This window comes from Neovison vison, chromosome 9 (genome assembly GCF_020171115.1).
Source record: "Neovison vison isolate M4711 chromosome 9, ASM_NN_V1, whole genome shotgun sequence".
Lineage (NCBI taxonomy): Eukaryota > Metazoa > Chordata > Mammalia > Carnivora > Mustelidae > Neogale > Neogale vison.
The window spans coordinates 29864634-29885194 of NC_058099.1; the positions used below are offsets into that span (position 1 = coordinate 29864634).

The following is a 20561-nucleotide window of genomic DNA, read 5'->3' on the forward strand; positions in this document are numbered from 1 at the left end:
TTCCTGTAGATTGTCTCTATATTTCTGTTCAATGCTATTCTTGGGATTTTTCCTCTTTTATAGAACCCCCCTTAATATTTCCTGCAGTATCGGCTTGGTGGTTGCATAGTCTTTTAAGTCTTGCCGGTCTTGGAAACTCTTTATCTCTCCATCCATTTTGAATGTCAGTCTTGCTGGATAAAGTATTCTTGGCTGCATGTTCTTCTCATTTAGTGCCCTGAATATATCTTGCCAGCCTCTTCTGGCTTGCCAGGTCTCTGTGGACAGGTCTGACGTTATTCTGATGGGCTTCCCTCTGTAAGTAAGGAGCCTCTTTGCCCTGGCAGCTTTCAAGAGATTATACCTACAATTATAATTTCTCAATTTGACTATCAGATGTCGTGATGTTTTTTTGGAGTGTATAATCTTGGGTGGAGACCGTTCAGCCTCTAGTACATGAACGCTGGTTTCATTCGCGAGATTCGGAAAGTTTTCATGAAGGACTTGTTCCACGACATCTTCTAGACTTCTTTCTTTCTCCTCCCCTTCGGGAATTCCAATAATTCTGACGTTGGAACGCTTCATGGCATCACTTATTTCCCTAATTCTGCTTTCGTGGGATCTAAGCTGTTTGTTCCAGGCTTCCTCCTGATCCTTTCTCTCTATCTGTTTGTCTTCCAGATCACTAATTCTATCTTCTGTCTCAGTTACCCTAGCTTTGAGAGAGTTTAGATTGGATTGGAACTCATTGAGAGCATTGTGGACCTCCTCCCTGGTAGCTTTAAGCTCCGCCCTAACATTGTGAACATCCTGTCTGGTCGCTTTCAGTTCGGCTCTAATCAATTCTGTTTGGTCATCCATGGCTTTCTCCAACCTAGCTATTGCCTGGATAATTGTTAGCCTGAATTCTCTTTCCGACATATTGTCTATGTTGATAGCCGTTAGCTCTGTTGCAGAAGGTCCATCCTCTGTATTTTTCTTCTGTTGGGCATTCCTCCTCCTAGTCATTTTGGTGGGAGAAGACTGAACAGATGTAGCTGGATGTATCAACTCTGGTGCAGTCAAGGTGCACCCTGGAGCACTTCCTGATCTCCGTCTCAGAAGCCTCAGTCTGGGTGCAGAAGCTGAATAAATTCCCCCTTGGACGCTGGCAGTGCAGGTTCCAAGTTAAAGACCCTGGGGGCGCAGAATCTTTTGCTCGTCCCCAAAGCCAAGGCAGTGGCGGCTGTCTGGGAGCTCCTGACCGCCAGAGAGGTTCCAAGCAGCGATCGCACACTGAGATTTTGCCGCTGGCCGGGGCTGGGAGTGCCCGGCTTGCGCGCACCTCTTTTCAGAGGCGGCTGTGGGTCGGGCGCGCGTCTGGGGCACTGAGAACGGGGCGCTGGTCCGTAAGCCGCAGGCTGGGCTTTTGCGCGCCTCTGTCCGGGGAAGAGTTTCGCGGGCGCGCGGCTTAGACTTTGAAACAATGGCCCGGGTCAAGAAGCGCCCCAGGGCCTTAGAAACCCAGGAGAGCTGGAGCGACGTGCACGCGCATCTCAAGCTTTGTGGTAGGGCTAGCGCGCGTTCTGCAGACCGGCTCCCATCCCCTCACAGGAGCCGGAACCCCGCGCTCTGGGGCACGCTGGCGGCTTAGGGACCAGGAGCCGGTTTCTCCGCCGCACTCTCTCTGTCTCCGCGCCGGGGAGGCCGTCTGGGACCGGGGACTCAAGCCCCTGTCCCTAGCCGCCCCCGCGATCCTTTGCTCTTTTGGAGTGCTTTCAACCAGTCTCCGAGTTAATGCTGGTCCCCAGACGCAGGGCGCTCTCGCTCGTATCGGGGTATTACTTTCCCACCGGTCGCCTCTGGTGGCTCCCTCCCCCTTTTGTTTATCTTCCGATATCAGTCCGCTGTTCCCATTCCGCTTTACCTGCTCACTGGCGTCTTCTGCCCCTGTAGAGATCCAGACGTGTATAATTCTGATCTCAGGCTGATTTCATGGGTGATCAGAGTTCTTTGGTAGGTAATCAGCTCACTTTGGGGTACCAGCTGAAAAGACGCCTCTTCCTAGTACCCCGCCATCTTGTCTCCCCCCTTTCATTTACTTTCTTTCTGTTCAGGAAAACTGGTTGATCCATGTGATATTTAAGTAGAAACTTAATGGATAATGTATGGACGGAAGTCTACACCTTTAGGCTTTTTTTTTTTTTTTTAAGATTTTATTTATTTATTTGACAGACAGAGATCATAAGTAGGCCGAGAGGCAGGCAGAGAGGGAGAAGAGGAAGCAGGCTCCCTGCTGAGCAGAGAGCCTGATGCAGGGCTCGATCCCAGGACCCTGAGACCATGACCTGAGCCGAAAGCAGAGGCTTTAACCCACTGAGCCACCCAGGCACCCCACCTTTAGGCTTATTTAAAGTCGGACTGTGTCTAATCTCTCCATGATTATCATAGTGTAGACCCTTGATAAAATCTTATTGAACTACTAATCAATTTTACTAAGAGTTGGAGATATAAATTCCATTCCTGACTGCCATGTATATTTTTTTTTAAGATTTTATTTATTTATTTGACAGACAGAGATCACAAGTAGGCAGAGAGGCAGGCAGAGAGAGAGGAGGAAGCAGGCTCCCCGCCAAGCAGAGAGCCCGATGCGGAGCTCCATCCCAGGACACTGAAATCATGACCTGAGCTGAAGGCAGAGGCTTAACCCACTGAGCCACCCAGGTGCCCCCTGCCATGTATTTCTGTGTGCCTTATGTATACTCAATTTCTTGAATAAATTTACAAGGGAAATAGAGTACTTTGGGGCTATAAAATCACTTGTTTTTAAGCTTCTCGGGGAAAAATGTTGTATTCACCACCAGATTTTCATTCTCAGCACTTGTCTCTCATTAGTTGGTTCATTCTCATCAGCATGTATTCATGCCCGTGTCTACCCCATCTCTTGCTCTCTCCCTCTGAATGCACATGCGCGCACGCGCGTGCGCGCGCGCACACACACACACACACACACATTAAAAACAGAACACAATGTTAGCAGATACTGTCAATACCTTGTCTGTATAGACTTCTCCTAGTGATATTAGTGCACAGGCCTGACTCACAATATCAGACCTTGGATTCCTGTGCCTGACAGTTTTTTGGGGCCTCCAGAGTCCACTTTACCTCTCAGCATGGCAGGATGGAAGTGGTGGGAAAGTAAGGCTCCTTCTTCCCCCACCAGTCAGCCCTCAACCAACAATTTATTAGATACTTCCCATTGTTCCTCGACGCTCACGTTTCCTGGAAACCCCTCAAAGTACACTAATTGCTTTTGAGTTCTTAATGCAAAGTAGGGTTCTCGAGGAATGTAAGGTAGGACACAAAGCAAACTCTTGGCCCATACTTCAACTACCACTCTATTTCCCTTCTTAATCTGGAATAATTCAGCTGTCATATTCACTCTCATCCCTACTCTTACCAGGCAGTGTCCTCTCTCTAAAAATGCAAGAGTAGGGGTGCCTGGGTGGCTCAGTGGGTTAAGCCACTGCCTTTGGCTCCGGTCATGATCTCAGGGTCCTGGGATCGAGTCCCATATCGGGCTCTCTGCTCAGGAGGGAGCCTGCTTCCTCCTCTCTCTCTCTGCCTGCCCCTCTGCCTACTTGTGATCTCTCTCTGTCGAATAAATAAATAAAATCTTTAAAAAAAAATGCAAGAGGATTTACACATGGTATAGCAAATAGCAGTTCCAGATTTGAACTTGCCTAAATTATCAATTGACAGTCGTCTTTCTTTCAGCTTCCTTCACCCCACTGGGATAGAACTCTTCAAGGATTTGTTCTTACACAGTTGTGAGAACTGGTTTAGTAGTCTCCAAAAGCTTTTTGTCTTTGCAACTGATGGCTGATCTCCCTGAGCCCTTTCCTGGTGTCCTGGTGTCCTGCAGAACATAGGAGCACAATAAACAGCTGTTGTACACCTTTAAGTTTTTGAGTGGTTTATTACACAGCCTAGTAACTGGAACACCTGTTTCTTTTGGGGTTACTCAAATATTTTGTGTGTGTGTGTTATTCTAGAGAATATAATAGGTACCTGAGAAGTCTAGCTCTTGGTTAAAAACTCATGTGTGATTTTCCAGAACTGACCATAGGCAATTACAAAGGCTTTAATTGTCAGGTATCATGGTGGAATGCTGCTCTTCCAGCACAGGACTTGGGGTACAACCAGTGCATGTCAATCTCTGAAAAAAGTTGGAGGCAAGGACGCTGGACACTTGGTACTTACTGGTCTTCCTAGTCACTAGTCACACAGGCTGGTTGGACCTTCATATTTGCCTTTCCTGCCCAGAAGCCTTCATTGTAGATCTGTTTACCATCAGATAAACCTTCGCTCAAGGTCCAAAGTCTTCAGTTATGTGTGCTGAGGCCTCTTTATGCAAGAAGGAGACTTCTTTATGCAAGAAGGCTGGAAGACATTTTCATTCACTCTCATTCAGCAACCAATTCTTTTCTACTTGTGGCCCTTCCCCTCACTCTACCCTGACTTCAGAACTGCTGGATGCTTGGTTTGGGGCTCCCACATCTGGCTGACCTGCCGACTTCAGACCCTTCATTCTTATCTTGATCGGGCACTTTCTCCCTCACAGTAAGTGATTAAAAGCTTGATTCTTGTTTTCAGCTTGCTGCTTTCATCGGCTACTCTAACACCTAAGCTGCTCAGCTTTCTCTGTCTTCCTGGGCTGAGCTCCTAAGAGTGCCTTTAAATTGTTACAGTCTGCCTGCAAATATTCTTGTACTGCTTGAAAAATAATAAGATAATAATCTTAAACAATATAATTCTATTAACTGCATTCCCACCTTTTTGTTGTTATATTTCTATGTGTTCTTTAAACCCCAGAAGACATTATTATTTTTATTTTAAAGTCTTTTAAGTGCATTTAAATACACACATTAGTATGTGTGTATACATATTAAAGACATTTTTTAAAAGATTTCATTTATTTGAGAGAGAGAGAGAGAGTACAGACAAGGGAAAGGGTGCTATCTTTGTTTTCTACCCCCACCAAAAAAAACGAATAAAAAAACACCACAACAAAGTTCCTTTCTAATCATTCCAGTCTCTTGGCTATTTCTGTGCCTCTTGTTATGGACTGTTTGTTCTCATCATCATCATGGATCAATTTTCTGGATTCTCTTCTGTCTTATAATATTTACAATCATACTCCAGATATTTCATATAAAAGAAGTGACCAGAATAAGTAATATTTACCTTAAGAAAAGAGCAAAGCCCTACAGTGTCAGGAGGTTAGAATTAAAGGCTGAGGGGCGCCTGGGTGGCTCAGCGCGTTAAAGCCTCTGCCTTCAGCTCAGGTAGTGATCCCAGGGTCCTGGGATTTAACCCCGCATCGGGCTCTCTGCTCAGCGGGGAGCCTGCTTCCCTTCCTCTCTCTCTGCCTACCTCTCTGCCTACTTGTGTCCCATCCAAGTACTAACCAGGCCCGACCCTGCTTAGCTTCCGAGATCAGACGAGATCGGGCGCGTTCAGGGTGGTATGGCCGTAGACTCTCTGCCTACTTGTGAACTGTCTGTCAAATAAATAAATAAAATCTTAAAAAATTAAAAATATTAAAAAAAAAAAAAGAATTAAAGGTTGAACCCATCTGACCTGTGGTTGACCTGGGCCTGGGCTTGCTGCTGCTTTTTTTTTTTTTTTAAGATTTTATTTATTTATTTGACAGACAGAGATCACAAGCAGGCAGGGAGAGAAGCGGAGGCTGGGCTCAATCCCAGGACCCTGAGATCATGACCTGAGTCGAAGGCAGAGGCTTAACCCACTGAGCCACCAGGTGCCCCACCTGAGTTGGGGCACCACTGCCTTCAGATATTTCTGGGTATGGGATTAGGCCTTCCTCATTAGAAGAAACTGCGGGCTAAGCATTGGTGAACTTCTCGAGATATCTTTGGCTTTTTATGGCCATGTTGCTAGCTTTTCTAACTGTAGGATATTTCTCTCTGGTTTAGAATTCTTCTAGAAAAAGGATCACTAAGGAAATTTCTTTGCTCTGTAGTCCCACTCCTGGCTTTCTAAGCCCAGGGAAATCTCTCTATTTGGCTATCTCCCCCTTCCTTTGGAAGTTAGCTGCTTTGCTTTATACGAAAGACTTGCAATGCCTCAGACAGATTTCTCCCTGCTCATGCCTCTGCTAGCATTCTTTGATTATTGTCCTAGAGTATGTGGCCAAATCTCCAAGTCCTTGGAGAAGGACTCTGGCTAGGATCTCTCAGAATTCTAATCTATCAAAACAGCCTACACACATCCATTAAAATTGCATTAAATGTTCTGTTCATTTCTCCTCATTTTTCTTTATGGGGGATTCTTTTTTGCTGTTTTATCATAGATGAAATCACTCTGTAGAAGAGAAAGTTTCCTCTCTCGTAGGAGGAACCTATCACTCACTGGAATTTAAGTCATTTAGATTCTTGGCAATCTAATGGGTTTAACAAAACAAAAAAATTTCCTTTTGTCTTTATCTAGGTAAGTTTAGGTTATTAGAATGGAAACAATGACCATTTTTGTGACTTTCTTCACACTAACCCGAAGGAGAAAGGCATTCCTTAATCTCTAAGACAAAGATTATGAAAAGCTTAGCAAATTTTTCTGTACCTGAAGGTTCTGTCAGCATCTGGTTTTGCTTATGACTGGAGAAGCCCAACTACGAAGCTGTGAGTATTTTTTCTTTAGGGAGGAACACATACGTCAGCCTCCTTGTTCTCCCCAAAGATTTTGTCCTCATTCTTTTGGGAAGATTTGTCTGGTTTTCATGCTCTCTTAGTAGCAGAGTCACCAGCTCCATATACATAGATGTTTAACAAATCCCCTCTTTTCTTTTTTCTCTAAGAAGCGTATTTATTTATTTAATTATTTGAGAGAGTGAGGAAGAGACTGCAGGTAAGGTGAGCAGAGGGCGAGGGACAAGCAGACTCTGTGCTGAGCAGGGAGCCCGACATGGGGCTCAATCCCAGGACCCTACAATCATGATCTGAGTTGAAATCAAGACTCAGAACTTTAACCGACGGAGTCACGCAGGCACCCCAACAAAACCAATTTTCAGCCGCACATCTCACTCTTGTCCTCTACTGCATCTAATTTTTCAAGGGCTCTGGGTGGCCAATTGTGAGATCGTCCTTGGATGTGCTGATATCATTTGTGCCTGTTTGGCTGCTGCTTCCTCCACCCTGGTTCATAATTACTATAAAAGGCATCTACTTGTTTTATGTCTTCCACATATTTGCTAAAAGCTCTCCGGTATCTTGCACTTGCAGAGAATATCAGGATATTTTTATTTATTATTTATTTATTTTAAGCTTGTATTTACTTGTTTGTTTATTTATTTATTTGTTTGTTTATTTATTTTGAGAGAGATCACAAGTAAGCAGAGAGGCAGGCAGAGAGAGAGGGGGAAGCAGGCACCCTACTGAGCAAAGAGCCCAATGTAGGGCTCGATCCCAGGACCCTGGGATCACGACCTGAGCTGAAGGCAGAGGCTTTAACCCACTGAGCCACCTAGGGGCCCCTGTATTTGTTTATTTGATAGAAAGAGAGAGAGCACAAGCAGGGAGATTGGGGGGTGGGGGGAGAAGCAGGCTCCCTCCTGCCTTCTTCCAGCTGAAGGCAGACATCTAAGGACTGAGCCACCGAGGCGCCCCTATATCAGGATATTTTTAGAGCTGAATCCCAAGCAGCCAGGTTCCTGGTCCAGTTCACCTTTCCTTAATCTTATCACTGTCTTATTTAATTTTCCCATTATGTATTTTTTTACATCCAGGTCTTACTACAAACATTACTGAGAATCATCCCAGGTGCCTCATAGTAACAATGATTCAGCTGACAGCTACCCCCGCAAGTGCGCTTGTTGATGAACCCGTGCACATTCGTGCTACTGGCCTGTCTCCCTTTCAAGTAGTGATTCTTCAGGCCTCCCTGGCAGATGAGAAGGGGAACCTGTTTCATTCTCAAGCCTATTATAAGGCCAATGAAGCTGGGGAGGTAGACCTGCAGCAGGCCCCTTCGCTGGGAGGTGACTACATCGGAGTCCACCCTATGGGTCTCTTCTGGTCCCTGAAACCTGAAAAATTTTTAATGAAATTGGTGAAAAAAGATGTGGTGAATAGCCCCTTCCTGGTCCAAATAAAACTTTATGATTCAAATTTGCAATTAACCGACATCGCCACCACTGCTCCAAAAGTCAGCCTGACTTTGGAGAGGTGGTATGTAGCACCTGGTGTCAAACGGATCCAAGTTCGGGAAGGCCCCCTTCGGGGAACCCTCTTCCTCCCTCCTGGTGAGTAAAATTAACCTGGTTACTGTCATCTTTGTGCTTCCTCTTTCCAGTGCCTAATCCTTCTAGAGGTTTAACTTGCATATGGATAGTACATAGTATAGTCCTTTCCAGCCTTCGAATCAGGGCTAACTCTGGGTCAGAACAAGAATATGGTGAGGCCACATTCCAACTCAAGTTGAATCTCAACTTGAGCTTGTCTAAGGATATGACTATATGTAGTTTATGGAATCCCTGAATTATGGGGCTTCATAGCTTTGAATTTATGTGAAATCCGTCTGTGTTAAAGGCCACTCCCTGAAGATTCACCTCCTGATATCGATTGTGTCCCAGCTTCTCTTGGGAGTTCTGTCTTGCCTGAGTTTCAGCTTAGGTGTAGGTCATTGCATCAAATAAGCTGGTGATACAACGGACTGAAATGTTGCAACAAATACAGAGGATGCAAAGAGACTCTATACCCTCTAGTTCCATAAATGTTGCATATTTATAGGACATTCCATACATCCGCAGATACACAACATGGTCCCTACCAGAAAAGTCAGTTTCCCGCAGTGATCTCCACATACCAATAAGTGGTTCAAAATGTGTACTGGTACATTTCTCAGGGTTTATTGTGGGACAGAATGAAGCAAAGTCAATTTCCCAGAAGTAGCCCTCAACAGGTCCGGGTCTCAGGTGTGTCTGAGAGCCCCTTCTTTAGGCATGAGCTTCGATCTGGGACACAGCCATCATATCATCAGGATGTACTGCCTCTCTCTTAGCTTTCAGAAACAGAAACATGTAGAAGTGAGATCGGTAAAGGAAGCCTGAAGTGTTAAAGGTGGTTCTTGACAGCATAGAGTTATAGATGATGTAGAAGGAATAAAAGCTTCCCTTTCAGGGTGCCTGGGTGGCTCAGTGGATTAAGGCCTCTGCCTTCGGCTCAGGTCATGATCTCAGCAGGGTCCTGGGATCAAGCCCCGCATCAGGCTCTCTGCTCGGCAGGAGCCTGCTTCCCTTCCTCTCTCTCTGCCTGCTTTCTCTGCCTACTTGTGATTCTGTCTGAAAATAAATAAATAAAATCTTTAAAAAAAAAAAAAAAAAGCTTCCCTTTCCACAATCATCCTGACACATACAGTCATAAATCTCAGTATTTGTACCCCTAGTAATTAGCATAGAGACAACATCATTGTATGTAGGGATGGGAAAGTAAGTAGCACAAATGTCTGTGCCTCTCCTCAGTTAAAAATCTACATATCAGTGATATCCCCATCACCTGGGTGATGTGCTGGGTTAGAGGGTACTTTTGGTGAATCCTCGAGGATACTGCATGTTCTGTGTGTCCTGCTTGTTCTGTGGGGATAGATACAAAAGGGCATTGAGCTGTGTGGGGCAAAAAGAGGATTGAGTCAGGTCTCAAAACAATTCTCAACTACAACATTCTTCCATGATCAGAGGCTCGTTACTCTTAAGTCCTCCCTCCTCCTGGCAATCAGGAGATGAAAAGCAACTTTATTCATTTATTGAAAGCGGTATTTTTAAAAATGTATTTTATTTTATTTGTTTATTTGACAGAGGAGAGGAGAGAGAGAGAGAGAGAGCACAAGCAGGCAGAGTAGCAGGCAGTGGGAGAGGGAGAAGCAGCCTCCCTGCCAAGCAAGGAGCCTGACATGGGGCTCGATGCCAGGACCCTGGGATCATGACCTGAGCTGAAAACAGTCGCTTAAACAATTGAGTCACCCAGGCGCTCCTTGAAGTGGTATTTTAAAGCCAAGATATATTTAGTACCATTTTATTGCTCCCTTTCTCAAGATGAGAAAACATAGCAATGTTTTGTTTTGAAAACTCCCAATATCCTTTAAATCAAGTCACACTTTTTTAAAAACATTTTTATTTTTAAGTAACATCTCACTTACTTATCTCTTTAAGTACTAACATGGGGCTTGAACTCAACCCCAAGATCAAGAGTCACATGCGCTACTGACTTAGCCAGCCAGGTGCCTCCATAGATGGGACAAGTCTACCTCCATTAAAATCACTTACTGGAGACTAGAGTGCCTCCAAGAAGTGCATCATAAATTTGTTTTTGCTTTATTTAGAAAACTAGCTGCCTACACAGAGCGTGTATAGAATGACACTCTGATCATCCCTACTTTTTACCAGTGTTAAGTTGCGGGGAATAAACAGATTGTTGTCACATGGAAGGTCTTACCATTTACACCTGCTTGACTGTAAGATTTTGTCGCTGTTGTCAGATGAGTGGAATAGAACAGTGCGAAGTCCAGATTTTAGCTAACAGTCATTTCAATAGCTTTCCTTGAAGTCATATATTTTGAGTTATATATACTTTGAGAACTCAATTAAATCTGTAGAGGCTTTCATTAGTAAAATGCACACAAAGGGGTCCCTGAGTGGCTCAGTTGGTTAGTCCTCCTACTCTTGGTTTCGCCTCAGGTCGTATCTCAGGATCCTGAGACTGAGACCCCTCTTAGGCTCTCTGCTGAGCATGAAGGCTGCTTAGGAGTTCTCCCTTTCCCTCTGCCCCTCCCCCGTGCCACCCCATCCCAGCCTGCATGCTTTCTCTCTTAAAAAAAAAAAAAAAAGAAAGAAAAAGAAAAGAAAGAAAGACCCACTTAAACCTATATTTTACATATAATTTCAGGACCTTCACTGATTTCCTAAATCCCAATTGTGTACCTTTTCATAGGTTAAAAAGTGCTTACCTAATTTCAATGGCTTTCTGTACTCCAATACTATAGAAATGAACCACTGTGAGTCCTCAGGACCCCTTGGCTACAGAGATTAAACTTGTCAGTGAACATGGCTCCCAATCAGCCTTCCTGATACTATGTTCCATTAATGTATTCAATCAGCTTTAGTTCTGCCCCAGACACAAAGCTGAAAACTTGGGGATTCTACTGAAAATTTATGCTTCAATTCCAGAATTTGTGATGCATTTCTGTGTGTTGTCGTATTTTTCTTCTCGTTTCCTTCCCTTCCCCTTAATCTCAGCTTTGTTTTGTTTTTTGTTTCTCAGGAGAGGGCCGTTTCCCAGGGATAATTGACTTGTTTGGTGGTATTGGTGGGCTGATTGAGTACCGGGCCAGTCTCCTGGCCAGTCATGGCTTTGTCTCCTTGGCCTTGGCTTACTTTAACTATGAAGATTTGCCTGCCCAACCAGAAAAGACAGAATTAGATTATTTTGAGGAAGCTGTCAACTTTCTCCTGAGACATCCTAAGGTAATTTTTGCCTTTTCTTTTAGTCCTTGTTTGTTTGTTTGTTTTAAAGATTGTGTTTATTTTTTTGACTGAGAGAGACACAGGGAGTTAGGGAACAGAAGCAGGGGGAGTGGGAGAGGGAGAAGCAGCCTTCCTGCCAAGCAGGGAGCCCAATACGGCCTGATTCCTGGACTCTGGAACCATGACCCAAGCCAAAGACAGTCGCTTAACGACTGAGCCACCCAGGTGCCTCTTAGTCCCTGTTTTCAAATAACCATTACACCCTGTGGCTTCCCTTAACTTCCAAGTATGATTCTCCTCAGTGAACTGGAAGTTCTATGACATAGCCATCTTATTCGCATGATTTCTTTCCCACCCAATGTCTTTTGCTCAGAAAGACAAAGCAGGAAGTTAGCCTGTGTCCATGATGGAATGGCTTCATTTAATTATTTTAAAGTTTTTATTTATTTACCCAGGTGCCCTAAGCAATTCTCATTAAGAAAAAAATATCAGCAATTAACAAGGGATAATAGGCAGCAACCCTAATATAGCAGGAAAAGCACATTTTAGAACTTAAAGAAGGTATGGATTGGGAAGTCCTATAACATTATAATTAAGTCCTCTCCAATAACTAAAAATCAGACTCACTCCTCAAAGGAAGATTATCTGTCTTGTACAGTCTGGTGACTTATTAATAATCAGAGAAAGTGATAATAATAAGAATTACATTTATTGAGGATGTGTATTGCCAATTACTCTAGTAAGCTCTTCACTTCTATTATCCCCTTTACTTCTCACAAGAACCTTACGAAATAGCATCACCACCATAGTATTTAATAGATGAAGAGATTCAGGGTTAGAAAGGTTTAGAAGCTTGTCCAAATTCCCACAACCGGTTGGGGTAGAGACAGAAACGCAACTCAGTTCCATCTGAATCTAAAGCCATTGCATCTTGGATGCCTGGCTGCCTCAGCTGCTTAAGCATCTGTCTTCAGCCCAGGTCATGACCCCAAAGGGTCCCAGGGTCCTGGGATCTAGCCCCACATTGGGATCCCTGCTTATGGGAAGCCTGCTTCTCCCACTCCCCCTGCTGTGTTCCCTCTCTTGCTGTGTCTCTGTCAAATAAATAAAATCTTTAAAACAAAAAAATTGCTCTATGGGTATCTGGGTAGCTCAGTTGGTTAAATGTCTGCCTTCAGCTCAGATCATGACCCTGGGGTTTTAGAGTGGAGTCCCACATCGGACTCCCTGCTCAGCACTTCCCTCGTTCATGCTTATCCCCCCCAACCCCTCTCTCTCTCAAACAAATAAATAAATAAAGTCCAAAAAATAAAAGAACTGATCTAAGTAAAATTAAGTCTCTGTACTACACCCTATTTCATATAAAGGATCATCCAAAATATGATCAGAACTCCAGTAATAAGATGAGCAATAATCCCTAACAATCTACTGATACATTGAATTTTTAAATAGCTATATTGTGCTGAGTTTTCTGCTTGGCTTAGATGAGAAATGAGGAGGTTCCGTGATTCTGCTGTTCCCTTTCTTAGCCTGCTTTCCCTTATACTTGCTGCATGACTTTTCCCTCAGCGTTCTTCCCAAAGTCGGCCAATGACTAATGACTTCCCAAAGTTAGTCAATGACTAATGAGACTTGGAAACCAGATTTCTCTCCTAGGCTCTTACTACTTCCACTAAGCCTGCTTCATGCTCTCTCTTCTGTGAGAAGAGAGACCACCCACCTTTCAAGTCCTTATAGATCTTATTTCTCCATCTGTTGATTTTACGTGTCTTCTAAGCATTCTAAATTCCCTGATCCCAAATTTGGTGGCAGAAGTTATAACAAGAGCTGGTGTTCTGCCAAATGTTTGCACACAACTGAGTCACTTGTTGTTGTTGTGTAAGACCCGCGGATCCCCTTACGCAAGAATTCAACACTGCCAAGGATGCAATCAGCAAGAGGTTCTTTATTGTAGCGCAGGCGCCTGCGGGTGGTCAGCAGCTCCTGCTAGCTGAGCACACCAGGCCGGGGTGGTGCAGGATTTTTATAGACAGGTACAAACAAGTTTTGGATGGGGCAGGGCTGATTGGCTGACAATTTGAACATTTGAAAAAGGCATACTTGGTGTTTGCGGATTGGCTTTGGAGGACCCGCGCGCGCGAAGAAAAAGGTGGGAAGGGGGAATGAGGAGGGGGAGTTGGACCTTATTACTCAGCAGAGATGCATCCTGCCTACGTGACTATGTGGCCCCCTGCCTCCTGCCTACGTGACTTTGTGGCCCCCTGCCTATGCCTCGGCTATTAGCAGAAGGTATCTTGTTCAAACAGGAGACCAGTGTCACACCCTAAAAGCCAAGCGGTTACAAGAAGGCAAAAGAGCGGTTAAATAATTAACAACTGGGGGAAGGGTGTCTATACGCCGGGTCTTTCAGTTGTTGTTGTTGATCCGCATTATACTTCCTTTTACTCTGTCTTCCCTGGCCAAATCCATTCTGAGTTCTCACCTTTCATTGCTGTAACTGCGACTCTGTATCTTTCATATTAAGACGTAGAACTTCAGAGCTTGAAAGGTCTTTTTAATTCAAAAGGAGATGATTCCTGTCACCCCTCTTAATATATAGGATAGGACCTCAGATAGAATGTATTGGCCTTCCAAAGAGGCTGAAAAAATATATATATATTGCATAGGGGAATAGGTTCAGATCCATCAGAATCTATCCCCTGGGGCAATATACATGCCCCATAAAAGAAAGAAAAAGAGAATAGTTCTTATTGGTGTCCACTACATAGCATACAATAACTTTCCTTCTTGTTTGTCACCCCCCCTCGCTTTTTTTTGTATAAAGGTCCAAATTGTAGCCTATTTCCTCTGAGAATCTTTCCCTGATCTTGCTTTATTCCCTGGTAATCTGGGTTGGCAGCCTTGCCTATGTGCATTCTTATATCGCAGAATTTGTAAGCTACTCTAATTGTCTGGTTTTTTCCCTTCTGTCTCTCCATCGGGCAGTGAGTTCCTTGATGATAAAAGATGACTTAAGCCTTTTTTCCCCTCTGTGTCCTCCGGTGGTTAGTACAGGGTGGACAGTCTAAACTTGCTTGCTTAGGGGCAGTCATTGAGTCATGATCTTAGGTCATGATCCCAGGATCCCGGGATTGAGCCCATCAGGCATTCCTGCTCAGCAGAGAAATCTGCTTCTCTCTCTCCCTCTGCCTACTTCTCTGCCTGCTTGTGTATGCTCTTTCTCTCTCTCTCTCTGCTAAATAAATAAATCTTTTTAAAAAATGCCTGCTTGATGACTGAAGGCAGAAGAGGAAGCTGAGCCAGGCCTCCTTTATGAAACCTTTCTCTAAAGGAGAAACCTTCCAGGGAAACCACGGCAGAGCTAGAATCCTCTGCTCACGTTTCCATTCTCTGTTCTACAAAACTCTTTTTTCTCAGTCTTTTCCTATAGAGTACCCTTTCCTCTGGAGTTCTAGAGACCCTAGAATTGGTACAACGGCATTGACCGATCAACTGTAACTGGACTTAGTTATTCACATGAGTTACGGGCCTTTTTCTTCTTTTTCCTACTACATTGGTATTTCTTTAGGGTATTTTAAACTCAGTGCCTAACACCACGCTGAATCCATAGTATTTAATTTGGAAGGCCTGATATGTTTTTGAAGGAGTATTTCCTTTGAACGTTAATCATGTATTCCAGAACTCTTCAACTGGCATGTGGGTGGGATTAGTCCTTGCTTTGTTCCTACTGGTTGTTCAAGTTCTTTGGTTATTTGAGATGGTAGCATTTTGCTAAATGGTAGACAGAATCAACATCTCATTTCCATTATTTTTAGGTCCTCGGCCCAGGCATTGGCATAGTTTCCATAAGCAAAGGTGCAGAGATTGGACTCTCCATGGCTATACACCTAAAACAAGTCACAGCTACTGTGCTTATTAATGGGCCCAACTTCATATTGGGCATTCCACAGGTATATCATGGTCAGATAAGTAAGCCCTTAGCCCTCTCTCCACAATCGCTGTCCATCAATGCCTTGGGGTTAGCAGAGTTCCAGCACAGCTTTGAGGAAGCTAGACGTGAAGCCAGTGAGACATCTCTTCTCCCCATTGAAAAGGCTCAGGGACATTTCCTTTTCATTGTGGGAGAAGATGATAAGAATCTCAACAGCAAAGTGTATGCTGAGCAAGCCACCCAACAGCTGAGCAGATATGGGAAGAACAACTGGACCCTGCTATCTTACCCTGGGGCAGGCCACCTGTTAGAGCCTCCCTATTCCCCACTGTGCTGTGCTTCAGAGATCTCCAGTCTCCACCTATCCATTCACTGGGGTGGAGAGGTGACCCCACATGCCGCTGCCCAGGAGCATTCTTGGAAGGAGATCCAGAAGTTTCTCAGGAAGCATCTTGTTCCAGTTGTGACCAGTCAACTCTGAGAAGATACTCCTGAGGAACAGAGCAGCAATACTTCACTTGATCAATCAATCAATACTTCACTTGATTTTCATGGAGCAACATCTTTGATGTTCTTATTGTGGTAGGTTATACTAAGAGAAAGCAGGAGGGTGACTGACAATGGTCGTGTCTTGACTTTGGAAAGGGAGAATGGTTTCCGTTTAATCCAATATCATACATGGAGAGTTTTATATTTTAAAAAGTACGTTTAGGAAAAAAAAAATACATTTAGGGCTCTACCTGCCCTAAAATATTCTGGTTTATTATTACAGCAATTGTCTTGTGGGAAAGAAAAATGACCAAAATGAATGACAGAATCCCCTGGTTTTAAAAACAGACATGAGTAGGATCAGGTGTTGATATTTGTTGATTTCTTAAAACTCAAATGAAATATGTTTAGATTTCTCATATATGAAAATATGCTCATGGCTCATGGTTACTTCATTGCCATTGAAAAACTAGGGCTTAAGAAACATTTATTATTTTGAGGCAATATGGAAGCTGATATGGGGGTAACACGATTGAGTCAACCTAAAATCAAAATAATTTAACAAAGGCTAAGAGAAGAGAATAAAGTAATATTTGTGTCAAAATGTATAGAATTTTGAAAAAGAAACAATCTGAGGTTCACAGAATTGCACTTTAAGGAAGGAGCCATGATACTGTGGGCTGTATACCTTATGGGCTGGCAAACTATTTCTCTAAGGTTCTACATGGCAAATATTTTCGGCTTTGTGGGCCATTAAGTCTCTGTCACTGTTGTTGAGTTCTGCCATTCAAACACAAAAGCAGCATAGACAGGCCATAATGAATGTTCATGGCTGTGTTCCATTTAAGCTTTATTTATGGAAACTGACATTTGCATTTCATATAATTTTTACATGTAACAGAATAGTAATTTTCTTTTTCTTTTTTTTCTAAGCATTGGCCAATGTAAAAGCCACGCGTAGCTTGTGGGCAGTAGAAAAACAGGCTGTTGGCTAGATTTAGCTCACAGGGCATAGTCTGATGACCTTGGGTGTAGAACGATGCAAATTACTTTGTCCAAGGTCAAATTTGACGTATTTCCTCTAACGGGCAAGTCACAATCCATATATTCCTGAGCTACTGAATTGCAGTGTGGAAGGTAGATAATCAAGTGAAGATGAGCCAGTAAAAAGGTGTGTTGAATGATTTTGTAGGTGCGGTGGGAGAGCCGACAAAGAGTTAGAGGGACAGAAGTAATACACAGACGCTTCACGGTATCTGCCTAAACTCCTTTTCTTTCATCTGCTTTCTGATACTCCCTCTGTTTAGAGTGAAATCATTCCATTCAGGATGAGCGAGGCTATTAGCCTCCCACCTTTCTCACTCAGAGAAGTTTTTACATTTCCCACACCCAGTCAATCAAACTACGTCACTTCTTTGACTCTAATAATCATGTAATTGCAATGGCTAATACCGCCTACAGTATATGCTACATAATAACTATATAGATTAGATGCTACATCATTAGTTATATATGCCATATGCTATGTAATAGCTAACATAGTGGGTTTAATGGGTATAATTATTTTTGTTTCCTCTTCCAGACTTCAGGAAGAATGAGATGTTTATGAAATACGATGTTTGTGTTTTATATCCCTTGATTTACATTTTGTGGATTTTCAGAACCAAGAAGGTCTTAAAATTTTTTTTTTCATATATTCTGTTCTGTATCACTACTAAAAATATGGGCAGGAAGGCAGATCAAAAAACCATTCTTGGCCAGCTTCTCTGACCTCTTGGAAATGTAACTGGTCTGCTTTTCAGGGTTGACTTCTTGTGTGCACCCATAAAGTATCTGCACCTGGTTAATTCATAGCATGGTTCAGGCCAGCTGGCAAACCCACTCTCACCTTCTGCATTTGGTCCACTTGGCTTTTACTGTCCTTGCACATTCTCTAAATGTGAGTTGCGTCTTCTGTCAGGCCCCTGACAGATGCATATACCGCATCTCCTCTGCTAAAAGGTCGGCTCGCATATGGCTGCAACAATCAGGGCAGACTTGCTGACCTTCAGTTCTCAGCTGCCTTCCATGCCCATCACCATGAGAATCTGGGAGCTTGCTAAACTCTTTCACATCCTAGGAGTGCAAAAGGAGACTTGCATGAGCTATCTCCTTTTGCCTACGCACACGATGTCCTGTTTCACACACGATGTCCGGTTTCACTCTGCTTTCCAGAACTCTAAACCGGAAGCAGGACAAAACCTTCTTCCATAGATTCCAGTTTCTTACTTTTCTTTTCTTTTTCTTCTTCTTCTTTTTTTTTCTTTTCCCTAGCTTCTCACAATCCATTCCCACCTTGGTCAAGGCTCAGACCTTCTCTCTAGGCAGAACTTCTCTTCTGAAAGACAAGCCCCAGGACCCAGACTTAATGGAATAAAGCTTCCGAGGAAGAATAAAGCAATTACTAAGAACATCACTGCTGTCAGAGAGGCATTTGTAAAGATCATCTTTGCCTTACAAGAAATAGGCCAGAGGACTCAGATATAGCTAAATCATAAAGGTGCTACTTAATGACAGGCTTTTTTGGGGGGTACTGATCTATGTCAGCCTTCTCATACTGAGTAGTAGAGGTACAGAGAAACTTACATGATGAATTAATAGCAGGGCTAGAATCAGAACCCAGGGACTCACCCAAATTGTCTCTGTTACACTGTGTTGAGATTTTCCCCAATGGCCTGTTAATCTCCACTCTCTGGAAATTTGAAATAAATTTGGGTCTATACATTAACGCATTGTTTTCGTTGTTTTTGGCTTAGGAGAGCTAGGGACACGACAAGTTCTATATTTAATCTTACTAGGGAGAAATTTTTTAGCTTCTAAAGATGATCAGGGCCATGGCTGGGTCTACCGTTGAGAAGGAGTCCATTTTCCACTGATTGTGTTGCAGCTGTGTGGAAGCCCAATGAACCCCAAGTGCACTCGTGACTTTACCCCCATTAGAATAGTCTTCATTCCATAGGCACTAATTTTCACGCTTTTCTTCTCTCTCCTTTGAAGGCAACCAGAATACATCACTCCAAAATATGTCTCTTTAACAAAAATCAGCAGTTAAAAAGGCAGATACAAGAAGGGCCCTCTGACCCTTCCTTTTTCCCTCCTGAAAGCAGGAGGGAAACTCCCAGATGGAAGGTGTCCTCCCTCCACTAGAAGGAAAGTAAAATTCTTACCACCAAAGACAGAAGTTGAGATTGAGAGAATTCTATACAAATAGACCTTGTTCGAATGATTATCCTCCTTCTGACTGCCCACATAGTTACTTTTCCACAATGGTCTCTCTCTTTGTTCAAGCTAATATAAAAGCAAGTATTTGGGGGCGCCTGGTGGCTCAGTGGGTTAAGCCGCTGCCTTCGGCTCAGGTCATGATCTCAGGGTCCTGGGATCGAGTCCCGCATCGGGCTCTCTGCTCAGCGGGGAGCCTGCCTTCTCCTCTCTCTCTCTCTGCCTGCCTCTCTGCCTACTTGTGATCTCTCTCTCTGTCAAATAAATAAATAAAATCTTTAAAAAAAAAAAGCAAGTATTTGCTTTTCTTTGGGGCTCTTTCCTCATGAGGGCTCCTGTGCCACATGAAACTTACATTAAAAACTTTTATGGGGGCGCCTGGGTGGCTCAGTGGTTAAGCCGCTGCCTTCGGCTCAGGTCATGATCTCAGGGTCCTGGGATCAAGCCCCACATCGGGCTCTCTGCTCAGCGGGGAGCCTGCTTCCTCCTTTCTCTCTGCCTGCTTGTGATCTTTCTCTGTCAAATAAATAAATAAAATCTTTAAAAAAAAAAAAACTTTTATGTACTTCTCACCTCTTAATCTGTCTTATGTTGGTTACTTTCCCAGGCCCAGTAAATATACCTTAAGAAGGTGTGCATGGAGAGAGAGGGAGAGAGATTGACTGATGTTAAGGAATTGGCTTATGTGATTGCAGGGGCTCAAACCTTCAGGACAGGCCAGAAGGCCAGAAGAATTGATGTCGCAGTCATGGTTCTGAAGGCAGACTGCAGGTAGATATCCTTCTGCCCGAGAGGACCTCAGTCCTTTCTGCATGGTTCATGCCTGCTATTGATAACTCCCAAAGTCTCTTCTGTACACAGTCATCATGTCACTACCCGGTGTCCCCACTCCTCATATGCTACAGCCTTTAGGGGCCCATGGATAGCTAGGTTCCCCAGTGGTTTCTGTTCTGGGCAAGCGGAGTGGAAAAGATCTGGCTCTTTGCCAGCCTGACCTGCCCTCACTTTATTACCTGGGTGCCACAGCATCCTGTCTTGCCCACCCTTTCCTGCACTGCTCTTAGAATCTTCGTAAAAATGACACTGATCCCACCCTGGGACCTGATCTTGAGAGTTAGTCCCTCAGCTGGGAGCCTTGCTATTCTGCCAAGGTACCTCTCACCTGCTAAGAGAGCTCTGTGCTGAGACACCATTCTCTTTCCTCAGTACTTCCAATCTGCCCGTGACTTCCAAGATCAGCCCTTCCCCCCCCCCCCCCCCCCGGCTAATATTTCACTTTCAGTGCATTTATATATCACTCTTATTTAAGAAGTCGAAGCACAGGGGCACCTGGGTGGCTCAGTTGTTAGGCATCTGCCTTCAGCTCAGGTCATGATCCTGGGGTTCTGG

At 43.9% G+C, this 20561-nt stretch overlaps 1 protein-coding gene across 1 annotated transcript; it reads left to right on the top strand.

The window, feature by feature from the left end:
- Nucleotides 1-4311: 4311 nt before the first annotated feature.
- Nucleotides 4312-18681, top strand: LOC122917401 (bile acid-CoA:amino acid N-acyltransferase-like). The gene is made up of 4 exons (XM_044265248.1): nt 4312-4581; nt 7763-8278; nt 11292-11494; nt 15310-18681. Exons 2-4 carry the CDS (start codon nt 7813-7815, stop codon nt 15904-15906), a joined length of 1266 nt encoding a protein of 421 aa, XP_044121183.1. The 5' UTR covers nt 4312-4581; nt 7763-7812; the 3' UTR covers nt 15907-18681.
- The last annotated feature ends 1880 nt before the right edge of the window (nt 18682-20561 follow it).

Coding starts and splice junctions, on each gene's coding strand:
- LOC122917401 (XM_044265248.1), top strand. CDS start 7,813: ATGATTCAGCTGACAGCTACCCCCGCAAGTGCGCTTGTTGATGAACCC. Junction 8,279..11,291: donor AACCCTCTTCCTCCCTCCTG/GTGAGTAAAATT, acceptor TTTGTTTCTCAG/GAGAGGGCCGTTTCCCAGGG. Junction 11,495..15,309: donor TTCTCCTGAGACATCCTAAG/GTAATTTTTGCC, acceptor CATTATTTTTAG/GTCCTCGGCCCAGGCATTGG.